The 12413-nt window shown below is 46.9% G+C and overlaps 1 protein-coding gene across 4 annotated transcripts in view; it reads left to right on the forward strand.

The window, feature by feature from the left end:
* Window positions 1–6248, forward strand: part of KCNN4 (potassium calcium-activated channel subfamily N member 4) — a 100592-nt gene extending 94344 nt beyond the window's left edge. For all 4 annotated transcript variants that reach the window (XM_075606388.1, XM_075606386.1, XM_075606385.1 and 1 more), the window contains 2 exons: window positions 347–416; window positions 3211–6248. In XM_075606388.1, the coding sequence (XP_075462503.1) occupies window positions 347–416; window positions 3211–3351 (211 nt within the window). In that variant the 3' untranslated portion in view covers window positions 3352–6248. The remainder of the gene's footprint in view (window positions 1–346; window positions 417–3210) is intronic.
* Window positions 6249–12413: the final 6165 nt, after the last annotated feature.

Below are 12413 nucleotides of genomic sequence, written 5' to 3' on the forward strand. Positions count from 1 at the left end.
TCTCTCCATCCATGGGTGAGTCTGTGTCTGTCCATCTATTTGCGAGTCTGTGTGTCTCTCCATCCACATGTAACTTCCACATGTGAGTTTGTGTCTGTCCATCTCCATATGAGTCTGTATGTCTCTTCAACCATGGGTGAGTCTCTGTGTATCTCCATCCAGGTGTCTGTGTGTCAATCCTTTCACATGTACGTTTGTATATCTGTCCATCTACATGAGTTTGTGTGTCTGTTCATCCTGCTGGTGACAGAGCCTGCGTGTTTATCCACCTGCCGGTGACAGTGTATGTAGCTGAAAGTCCCTGCTTTATACAGTACTCACCGATTTGGTTGGATTTCTCCCACAGATTCCGTCACAGGAGGCGGAAGCATAAAACCCTGCAGGATCAGGTGAACGCCATGGTGGATATTTCCAAAGTAAGACTGGGGAATGGGGAAGGAGGCTGACGTGGGATCAAATGCACTGTCAGTCTATTTTGTTTTTTTCTTTAACTATTTCTAATCTTGGTTGCTGCAAAATCGGCAAAGTGACCCTTGGTCGCCTTAAGTGAAGGATTTGAATGAGGTAAAGAGCTATAGTGGTACAACCATTCGCCTAACTTCCCAAACCATGTGCAATCCTGGGGTATCGCTTCTCCCCGTTATATATATTGCATGAAGATCTGATATCTCTCTCATTAGCCACTGTCTATATTATATTGTTCGAAGAGAAATGTTTGTTGTCATGGTGAAGCCCCCAACCAACTTCATTGGTGGTCACTGCTAAAGCCCCGCCCCATCAGCCTCATTGCTAAACTAAGGGGGTAAAGAAAGGGGTGGGACAGAGGAAGAGGAAACAAACGAGAGAGGGAGGGGGCTGAGATGGGAAAAGAAAAGGAGGGAGAAGAGGGAGAGAAAGAGAGGAAAGAAAGGGAGAGAGTGAGGGAGGGGGTGAGAGAGAATGCAGTACATAGAGAAGGGTCTCAAGCATGAACTTCACCGTTGATTTAAGAAAATGGAAGCAATTATGTAATGCAGCAGATGTGGCCGGAAGCCAATGTATCCATGCTTTGTTTTAGTGCTCCGACTACCCAAGGGTTTCACAGTGTGGCTCAATATGGTGACTATTTGAGGTTAGTGCCCAAATGCTTCACAGAGGAGGTGGCTCTTAAGTGATTTCATGAAAGCTTTGAAGGTGGGAGCTTTCCTGATGTCGATAGGGAGGTTGTTCTTGAAGCTTGGGCCCCCCTGCTGAGAATGTCCTTTTCCCAATCCTGGACCACTGAGCAGTGCATTGCCGGTTGATCTGAGGAGCCTGGTTGGCTGAGGACCGCGTTCCGGGATGTAAGGTGGTACTAGGCTGTGTGTGGTCACATAGACTGTAGAGAACATTGCACCCAATTTGCAATCTGATTGGTAGCCAGTGAAGTTCTCGTAGGATTTCACGTATGTGGTCGTCTCTGTGCAGGTTTCTGGTAGTTGAAGCTGCGATATTCTGAATTGCCCGCAAATCTCGTTGCCTGACAAGCCAAAGGGCTAAGGAGAGACTCGGATCTCTTGAAGGCAGAGGTAGGACTTCACTTCTTCCATTGTGAGATTACTATCAGTGGTGATGCACAGGGTTTTCATGGCCTTGGATTTGTATGTTTCTCGGGTTTTCAGTTTGGTTCTGGCGTCCTACGACGATACACGATCTAGAAGGCACAAATTCTGTGGGGCTACAACACGAATAGCATAAATCTATTTTAATATTCGCTTGCTATATGTATATTTTTGGACACAATACAATGTGTTTCTTGCGTCGTTTCATATTTAACCTTCATTTTAATTTTGAATACAGCTCCAAGAAAGTTCCCCGATACTTTTCATTTGAGCATTTATTTCAAACACCACTTCATATAATTTCGGGATCGGCGTGCTCGTCAGTGGGGATATCGTTCCCTTCTAGTTTCTCAAATGACAGAATTAGAAAAATGGTTGGATTACTTCAAACAGAAGCAAGATGACGTTGCGCGGGTAAAAAGATACTTTCTTTTTTTAATGGTATATGGAGCAGATTGCTGCTGTAGAACATTTCATATTGTAATATATGTGATGGTAACGTACATAGTTCCTGCAGAAATAGTACCACCAAGTGGCCTCAAATGAAGTGACATTGGGCAGGAAGTATTAGAGGAGACCTCCCCCCAGTGCAGAATCCCAGGACACAGCTGTCTTCTGCATTATTGCTTCCGGAAAAAGGTAATTGTGGGAGTTCTAAGTGATAATTCGTTTTTTAGTGTTTCCTTTTGTATGAAGCGCTCTAGAGGCACAATAATAAGGCCTGAAGAGACTGCATTATTGTACTTATCTCCTGCCTGGAGAGACTGCATTATTGTACTTATCTCCTGCTTGGAGAGACTGCATTATTGTACTTATCTCCTGCCTGGAGAGACTGCATTATTGTACTTATCTCCTGCTTGGAGAGACTGCATTATTGTACTTATCTCCTGCCTGGAGAGACTGCATTATTGTACTGGAGAGTTTACAAACCCATGATGTAAGCCTACTTCCCAGCAGTCCCGATTCTCCCAGGCCTGCCCCAGCTGCTGTCTCTCACCCTCGCCAGGAGTGAGCTGATGAGTGACATGCTGGCTCCCTGCCCTTGCCATCGCCCAAAGAGCAGCTTCGAGGAGCAAAAGTTACTCCAGAGGCAGGGATGTGGTAAAGAGTGTGTATATGTACAAGTGTGTGTAATTGTGTGTAACAGTAGAAGACACTGTGTGTTAGGGTGAGTTTGTAGAGTTACAGGAAATAGAAAGGAGTGCACGAACCAACAGGAGCAAAGAGAGGACCCAATGCAAAAAAATATATAAACTTTATTCTGTCATAACCTAAAATCCAGCGCGTTTCGAATGCTGGTGCGTTCTTTATCAAGGAGTTGAAAGTTTGTCACAAACTGGGAACGTGCGCCTCAGACCCTGTTGGCTCCTTGTAGATACCCAGTTTTTCCACATACCCTTGTGCTGTTTGCATGCAGTTTTGTAATTTGTTACTGTACTAGCCTCCACCACCTTTGCCAAGAGACTGTTTAATGCATCAACTACCCTTACCCATGTTTGTAAACATGTCCATCATATCAGTCATTCTTTCCTTTCTTCCGAGGTGCACTTTTGTTTATGTTTCTACATCCAAAGTGGTCAGGAGCCCATCCTTAGGGTCGCAATGTCTCTAATAATGGCTTCCTCCCCAGATGCAGATGCTCATGTACGACATGGACTTAAACCTCAACTCCTCACACCGGGACTTGGAAAAGAGGATCGACCAGTTGGACAAGAAACTTGATGAGATCAGTCGGTTAATAATGACGGCCATAGAATCTCCACGGCAATAACACAGAACAAGGGCTTCTGGATGGTCCATTCTTCTTCAGTTTCTCATCTGGAGTTGGCATACCACTGGAAAATTGTCTTCCACTGAAATACTCTATCGTCAGAAATGTTTGAAAGCAGCAGTCACATTTGAATAAGGTTGCTCAATGGGCTCACCTTCCATGACTGGTCAGCAGGTTTTTCAAGGGGCTACTAAAATTCACAATTGTTGATGTCCTTTTGATGGTCCATTTAGAGGAATGAGATCCAAAAGGTGAGGTGGTCTCACTTTGAATCGGACGTTGGTTCATTTCTCCATACCCTGTGTGCCCTTGGGAAGGTCTAATATCTTAAAGTTTTATTGATCTAATTGTTGCTAGGTCTTAATGCCCACATACTAGTTATTCCTGGATAACCAGATAGGATCCAATACATGGGCAGCATACACACGAAGCCCTCGTTTCCAACAAAGGGCTGATATCATATAGTTTAAGATATTGTTTTCCGGGCAGGGAATAACGTTGTATAAAAATATAACGCATTATAAAAGGAGAAAAGACTACTACACTGAAAATTTGACATTCCATAAAGAAGAATGGGAGAGCTGAAACATGGGATGCCGAGGGAAAAGAGGTGGTAAGGTTTAGTGCAATAGCTCAGTGTGAGTCTAGGAGCCAGGAGGCATTTCTTGCCATTGGGTGATAGATGTCACAATAGTAGGAGGAAGGGAGGGGGGTGTTGTCTTGAGAAGATTAGGAATAGGATCTTGTAGCTGGTTGCTGAGGATATAGTGTCAGGTACAGGCATTAAAATACAGTGTTGTGAATAGATTACAGTGGGGACGGGCAATACAAAAGTGCCAAGTGTACAGAAATCAGGCAGACTAGTGAAGGCGAACGGAGGAGTCAATTCCAATGTGAGAAAGAAGGTATACTTTTTTCCTTTGTGTGGACTCCGAGCAATGCTGAATTTGGCATTTATTTTCTGTAATGGAAATACAATGGGTGCTGTGTACAATAGTCCAGCATTACATAGTACAGTAAAGTCCCGATTATCCGACCCAAACGGGATCAATAAGGTGTCGAATAATAAGGAAATGACAGATTATTATCTGGGGGGGGGGGCGCGAAACAAATCAAATATTAAATGCAGTATAAGGGTGTAATATTAAATACAGTATAAGTTTGTATAATACACACATGCATTAGGTTCATTAACACATAATTATTCAGGTTATTGCTTGTGTCACTAGCACAGCCGAGCAAACGAAGCTACCTGTTCAGCAGTATGTGATGCACGAACAGACCTCACATCGCGGCGGAGCGAGTCGTGCGAGCGCCCGCAGGCGTCGGATAACCGACACTCTACTGTATATCAATTTGGTGTAATGTTTTGGTGGAAGCTTTAGCGACCGGCTGCTGGCGGAGACTGAAATCCTCACCGCAAAGGAACCACGATTATGGACTGCGCAGAAACGGCGTCTAAAGCAGGAGCGGCCAACTCCAGTCCCCAGGGCCACCAACTGGTCAGGTTTAAATGATATCCCTGCTTCAGCACAGGTCAAAGACTGAACCACCTGTGCTGAAGCAGGGATATCCTTAACCTGACCTGTTGGTGGCCCTTGAGGACTGGGAGTTGGCCTCCCATGGTCTAGACTTTAGTCGTGCAAAGGCTTTACCACGTGCAGAACAACCCGTGCCAAGAACCCGTGTCCCGGTTCTGCCGCCTCTCTGCAATCTGCACGTCCGTACTGTCGCAGGTATAATTATTAGGAACATTAGACACACGGCACACACTCAGTAATTCATGGTAAGCGGGTGCAGTTACTAACAGATGGAGTCTGCCGCTGGGAGGGGAACGTGGTCGCAGATAGCCCCAGTTTGCCTTTCTTTCCACCCTTAGGATGCCAAACAATGCAGAAATGGCGTTAACGCTGCTTTTCTTATGAAGTGGATATACTTGTTAAATAAAAGTAGCACACTTTGTCCTACGCTCACTTAGCCTGTATGCAAAACATACAAACATTTCACATATAACGCAGGGTCTGTGAGTCTCTGTAGGGTTAGAGTACATGGTTTAATGATAGATTTTGTAACGGTATAGGTTAGCTAACATTACTGGCTATAATTCTCACATACTTCAGTATATGGGACTGGCTAGTTCAGGGCCCTATGAGATATGCTGTAAATACATATTCCTTGTACCGGAAAAGATTTTAGTCCAATTCAAGTGAATAGAGCGGACCTCTTTTCCAAAAAGGGGAGACTTCTTCACCCCATAGAGGATCGTGGCCTAGTTTGCAACTGCTTGAAGGTGCACCATTCAAAACACTGAAATCCACACACTGAGGAGCTAGGTTTGGTAAATACAGACTGAATACTAACTGTTTGCACTAGGAACTTCTGTATTTACCATGGTTTTAAATGCATACAAATGCTCAAATAACTCCAGCAACAGCGCTGACAAACTCATTTGCAAACACTATTTTGTTACGTTTTTAGCACATCCTGTAGCCATATAAGAGACACCTATAACTTGAAGGTGTGATCCTAGTATTGAGATATAGGATACAACGTCTTTACACCTGCCATGACGAGGATGTTTGGGTTCTACAACAGAGTAACACTGAACATAACAACGTTTAATGAGATTATATTGCCATTACCTGCCTGTAATACACTTCTTGTGATGCCTTATTGCCATTTATATCTGGTGGCCCCTACATATAGTTTACAAGACAGATCTGTATTTCCGTACGTGCCTTACCAGTACTGTTAGGGGGCTCTGAAGGCCCTGTATATAATCCTCACTTGTACAGAACATGTTCATTTGTATATTTTGTAAGAATGAAAAGCGGACAGAGGTGTAATTTTCTTATTGATGTTCACAGAGATTTCTAAATACAGAGAAATACAAAACATTGTGTGTGTTCCCGTTTCATTATCTGCGGAAAGAACACACAGGAAGATTCTCTAAAAGTTGTAATTGGTGCTAGAGCGTGTGATGCTGTGTGTTTAGTGGGTGAGCTGACATTAGAAGATAAAGATGTGTGTAGAGGGAGGCCTGGAATGGTGGAATGGTACTGTGTGTGTGTGTGTGTGTGTGTGTGTACACCCACAGAGAGGTAATGGTAAGATTAGGTCAGGATACTGTGTGTGTGTGTGTGTGCCTGTGTATACCCACAGAGAGGTAAAGGTAAGATTAGGTCAGGATGCTGTGTGTGTGTGCCTGTGTATACCCACAGAGAGGTAAAGGTAAGATTAGGTCAGGATGCTGTGTGTGTGTGTGTGCCTGTGTATACCCACAGAGAGGTAATGGTAAGATTGGGTCACGATGCTGTGTGTGTGTGTGCGTGCGCGCGCGCCTGTGTATACCCACAGAAAGGTAATGGTAAGATTAGGTCAGAATGCTGTGTGTGTGTGTGTGTGTATACCCACAGAGAGGTAATGGTAAGATTATGTCAGGATGCTGTGTGTGTGTATACCCAGAGAGGTAATGGTAAGATTAGGTCAGGATGCTGTGTGTGTGTGTGTGTGTGTACCCACAGAGAGGTAATGGTAAGATTAGGTCGGGATGCTGTGTGTGTGTGTGTGTGTGTGTGTGTGTGTGTGTATACCCACAGAGAGGTAATGGTAAGATTAGGTCAGGATGCTATGTGTGTGTGTATACCCAGAGAGGTAATGGTAAGATTAGGTCAGGATGCTGTGTGTGTGTGTGTGTACCCACAGAGAGGTAATGGTAAGATTAGGTCAGGATGCTGTGTGTGTGTGTGCCCGTGTATACCCACAGAGAGGTAATGGTAAGATTAGGTCAGGATGCTGTGTGTATATGTGTGTATACCCAGAGAGGTAATGGTAAGATTAGGTCAGGATGCTGTGTGTGTGTATACCCAGAGAGGTAATGGTAAGATTAGGTCTGGATGCTGTGTGTGTGTGTGTGTGTGTGTGCCTGTGTATACTCACAGAGAGGTAATGGTAAGATTAGGACGGGATGCTGTGTGTGTGTGTGTGTGTGTGTATACCCACAGAGGTAATGGTAAGATTAGGTCAGGATGCTATGTGTTTGTGTGTGTATACCCAGAGAGGTAATGGTAAGATTAGGTCAGGATGCTGTGTGTGTGTGTGTGTGTGCGCCTGTGTATACCCACAGAGAGGTAATGGTAAGATTAGGTCAGGATGCTGTGTGTGTGTGTGTGTGTGTGTACCCAGAGAGGTAATGGTAAGATTAGGTCAGGATGCTGTGTGTGTGTGTACCCACAGAGAGGTAATGGTAAGATTAGGTCAGGATGGTGTGTGTGTATACCCACAGAGAGGTAATGGTAAGATTAGGTCAGGGTGCTATGTGTGTGTGTATACCCAGAGAGGTAATGGTAAGATTAGGTCAGGATGCTGTGTGTGTGTGTGTGTGTGTGTGTGTGTGTGTGTGTGTGTGCGCGTGTGCCTGTGTATACCCACAGAGAGGTAATGGTAAGATTAGGTCAGGGTGCTATGTGTGTGTGTATACCCAGAGAGGTAATGGTAAGATTAGGTCAGGATGCTGTGTGTGTGTGTGTGTGTGTGTGTGTGTGTGTGTGTGTGTGTGTGTGCGCGTGTGCCTGTGTATACCCACAGAGAGGTAATGGTAAGATTAGGTCAGGATGCTGTGTATGTGTGTGTACCCACAGAGAGGTAATGGTAAGATTAGGTCAGGATCCTGTGTGTGTGTGTGTGTGTATACCCACAGAGGTAATGGTAAGATTAGGTCAGCGTGCTATGTGTGTGTGTGTGCGCCTGTGTATATGGTAATGGTAAGATTAGGTCAGGATGCTGTGTGTGTGTGTGTGCGCCTGTGTATACCCACAGAGAGGTAATGGTAAGATTAGGTCAGGATGCTGTGTGTGTGTGTATACCCAGAGAGGTAATAGTAAGATTAGGTCAGGATGGTGTGTGTGTGTGTGTGTGTGTGTATACCCACAGAGAGGTAATGGTAAGATTAGGTCGGGATGCTGTTTGTGTGTGTGTGTGTGTGTGTAACCCAGAGAGGTAATGGTAAGATTAGGTCAGGATGCTGTGTGTGTGTGTGTGTGTGTATACCCAGAGAGGTAATGGTAAGATTAGGTCAGGATGCTGTGTGTGTGTGTGTACCCACAGAGAGGTAATGGTAAGATTAGGTCAGGATGCTGTGTGTGTGTGTGCCTGTGTGTACCCAGAGAGGTAATGGTAAGATTAGGTCAGGATGGTGTGTGTGTGTGTGTATACCCAGAGAGGTAATGGTAAGATTAGGTCAGGATGCTGTGTGTGTGTGTGTGTGTGTGTGTGTGTGTGTGTGTAACCCAGAGAGGTAATGGTAAGATTAGGTCAGGATGCTGTGTGTGTGTGTGTGTGTATACCCAGAGAGGTAATGGTAAGATTAGGTCAGGATGCTGTGTGTGTGTGTGTACCCACAGAGAGGTAATGGTAAGATTAGGTCAGGATGCTGTGTGTGTGTGTGTGCCTATGTGTACCCAGAGAGGTAATGGTAAGATTAGGTCAGGATGGTGTGTGTGTGTGTGTGTGTGCCTGTGTATACCCACAGAGAGGTAATGGTAAGATTAGGTCAGGATGCTGTGTGTGTGTGTGTGTGTGCCTGTGTATACCCACAGAGAGGTAATGGTAAGACTAGGTCAGGATGCTGTGTGTGTGTGTGTGTGTGTGTGTGTGTGTGTGTGTGTGCCTGTGTATACCCACAGAGAGGTAATGGTAAGATTAGGTCAGGATGCTGTGTGTGTGTGTGTGTGTGTGTGTGTGTGCCTGTGTATACCCACAGAGAGGTAATGGTAAGATTAGGTCAGGATACTGTGTGTGTGTGTGTGCCTGTGTATACCCAGAGAGGTAATGGTAAGATTAGGTCAGGATGGTGTGTGTGTGCGCGCGCGTGTGTATGCCCACAGAGAGGTAATGGTAAGATTAGGTCAGGATGCTGTGTGTGTGTGTGTGCCTGTGCCTGTGTATACCCACAGAGAGGTAATGGTAAGATTAGGTCAGGATGGTGTGTGTGTGTGTGTGTGCCTGTGTATACCCACAGAGAGGTAATGGTAAGATTAGCTCAGGATCCTGTGGGTGGGGGGAAGGTGTAGTAGAGAATGTTGTGTGTATATAGAAGTGTTACATTGATAGATGACGGTGTGTGTGTGTATAGAAGTGTTACATTGATAGATGACGGTGTGTGTGTGTGTGTATATAGAAGTGTTACATTGATGATGGTGGTGTGGGTTTACTTCATCCTCAATGGCCAATGTGTAAGGTTCTTCATCATCTTCCTCTCCTATTCCCACCACCAAAGCAAGTTGGAGATTTTATTGGCGTCACAGTGTGTGTCCAGACATGGACGGGAGGGGAAATGTGTGTGTGTGTGTTTGTGTGCGCGGACAGTGGGACTGGTAAGATTATGAAAAGATGTTGTGTGTATCTACAGTTGATGAAATGCAGACAGATAGTTTGGGTCACTGTATATCTGTAGAAAAAGGCGGGCGAATACAAATCAGTTCACAGATCAGTTAATAGATCTTTAATTAAACCCACTAATGCGTGAAGTAGTGGGATCCTGCAGCATTAAAGGAAATACATTTATATTCATGCACAGATTCTACGCTTTGGTGCTTTTAACTCCCAACCACATGATGCAAAAGTGCGGGGGGCAGATTCACGGGACTTCCCTTCAGCTTTTGGGGCAAATATTAAGGCAAATAAAATGAATGTCTGTGCATACAAACCCAGCCTTGTACAGAGGTAGGGGACACGGCGTAGCAGCAGCATAAGCTTCGCCACCAACTGCACACACTTCCCAATCTCAGGGGCAGCTCTGCTTAGGACCAATGTGGATTAATTGTGGGGTCGGATGCTTTAAAAGGAGCCCCCCAAGGACCATTAATAAAACATAGGGTTAAAGCAGGAAGTCTCCGGAGCTGAACCACGCTAACTTCAGCTCCAGCGACCCTCTGCTCCCCGAGATACCTCGGAAGGGGGCGCCGGTATCTCACATCAGTGTAAATGTCCCGCGTCATGTGGGCGGACAGGAAACCGCAGACGTCGCAGCTTCCCATTAGCCCGCAGGACATTTAAGGCACCATTTCGATAGCCCCAAATATCCCCGTCGGGGCTGCCATCAACACCCCCTTCCGAGGTAAGTATCTCGGGGAGCAGGGGGGCCCCGCGGCTGAAACTGACACCGTTCAGGCTCAGGGAGACCTCACGGAGAACGGCTTTAAATGAAAAAAAAAAACAGGTATTTCTAAACCACTTTAAAAAATCTTCGCAATCCCCGTTTCCCACGCCCGGTATGGGAAGGGTTAAATGTATGCGTATTTAAACAACCAGTCTGCATAGAGTACAGAATTAGGGAAGGGGCGAGCCCAAGGTGCACGCAGTGACCCGCACAGCGCGGCAGGTTACAGAGTTTATAGACACCGAAGGGGGGATTATCAGTTATTTATATTAAAAAAAACTAATTATGTATGACTGTAGGATTTGATTAGGCATCAAATCTCCTAGATCTGGGGCCACCAACAGGTCAGGTCTTTAGGATATCCCTGCTTCAGCATAGGCGGCTCAGTCAAAGACAGCCACCTGTGCTGAAGCAGGGATATCCTAAAAGCCTGACCTGTTGGTGGCCCTTAAAAGGGCAGGAGTTGGGCCACCCCGGCTGTACAGCAGCTAATTAGCTCAAACTCAACTAGGTGAGGTGGCTCAAGGACTAAACTACCTGTGCTGAAGCAGGGATATACTTAAAACCTGTCCTGTTGGTGGCCCTTGACGACTGCAGTTGGCCACCCCGACGCTGGTATTGCACCATTCCTGAACGGCATGGGACACCCTGCTCATATCGCCCACATTATAAACACCGCAAGCCTGGTGCAAGCGGGGGAGGAGGGGGGCGGCTCCCTAAACCGCAGAGCAGCCAGCGAGAGCCGGTCACATGGTCACTGCAATGGGGGCGGGGGGGGGTGGGGGGCGGCTCCCTAAACCGCAGAGCAGCCAGCGAGAGCCGGTCACATGGTCACTGCAATGCGGGCGGGGGAGGGGGGCGGCTCCCTAAACCGCAGAGCAGCCAGCGAGAGCCGGTCACATGGTCACTGCAATGGGGGCGGGGGGCGGCTCCCTAAACCGCAGAGCAGCCAGCGAGAGCCGGTCACATGGTCACTGCAATGGGGGCGGGGGGGGGGGAGGGGGGCGGCTCCCTAAACCGCAGAGCAGCCAGCGAAAGCCGGTCACATGGTCACTGCAATGGGGGCGGGGGGGGGGGGAGGGGGCGGCTCCCTAAACCGCAGAGCAGCCAGCGAAAGCCGGTCACATGGTCACTGCAATGGGGGCGGGGGGCGGCTCCCTAAACTGCAGAGCAGCCAGCGAGAGCCGGTCACATGGTCACTGCAATGGGGGCGGGGGGGGGAGGGGGGCGGCTCCCTAAACCGCAGCCAGCGAGAGCCGGTCACATGGTCACTGCAATGGGGGCGGGGGGGGAGGGGGGCGGCTCCCTAAACCGCAGAGCAGCCAGCGAAAGCCGGTCACATGGTCACTGCAATGGGGGCGGGGGGCGGCTCCCTAAACTGCAGAGCAGCCAGCGAGAGCCGGTCACATGGTCACTGCAATGGGGGCGGGGGGGGGAGGGGGGCGGCTCCCTAAACCGCAGAGCAGCCAGCGAGAGCCGGTCACATGGTCACTGCAATGGGGGCGGGGGGGGAGGGGGGCGGCTCCCTAAACCGCAGAGCAGCCAGCGAGAGCCGGTCACATGGTCACTGCAATGGGGGTGAGGGGGGGGGAGAGGATGTACGAATTAAAAAGGGATCAAAGGGCTGTCCTTCCCACATTCCCATATTAACCAAATCGCTTTGGAGACCTTTTGATGCTGCCATCAGTTAAACAATTAAACAGTGCAGCATTATATATATATATATATATATATATATATATATATATATATATATATATATATATATATATATATATATATATATATATATATATTGCAGGATAAATTAGTTCTTCAGTATTAGGTGATACCTTTTTTATTGGACTAACAATTTATGTCATAGGACAAACTTTCGAGAGTTATAATAAAGTTTGTCCTATGA

Source organism: Ascaphus truei, chromosome 6 (genome assembly GCF_040206685.1).
Source record: "Ascaphus truei isolate aAscTru1 chromosome 6, aAscTru1.hap1, whole genome shotgun sequence".
NCBI lineage: Eukaryota > Metazoa > Chordata > Amphibia > Anura > Ascaphidae > Ascaphus > Ascaphus truei.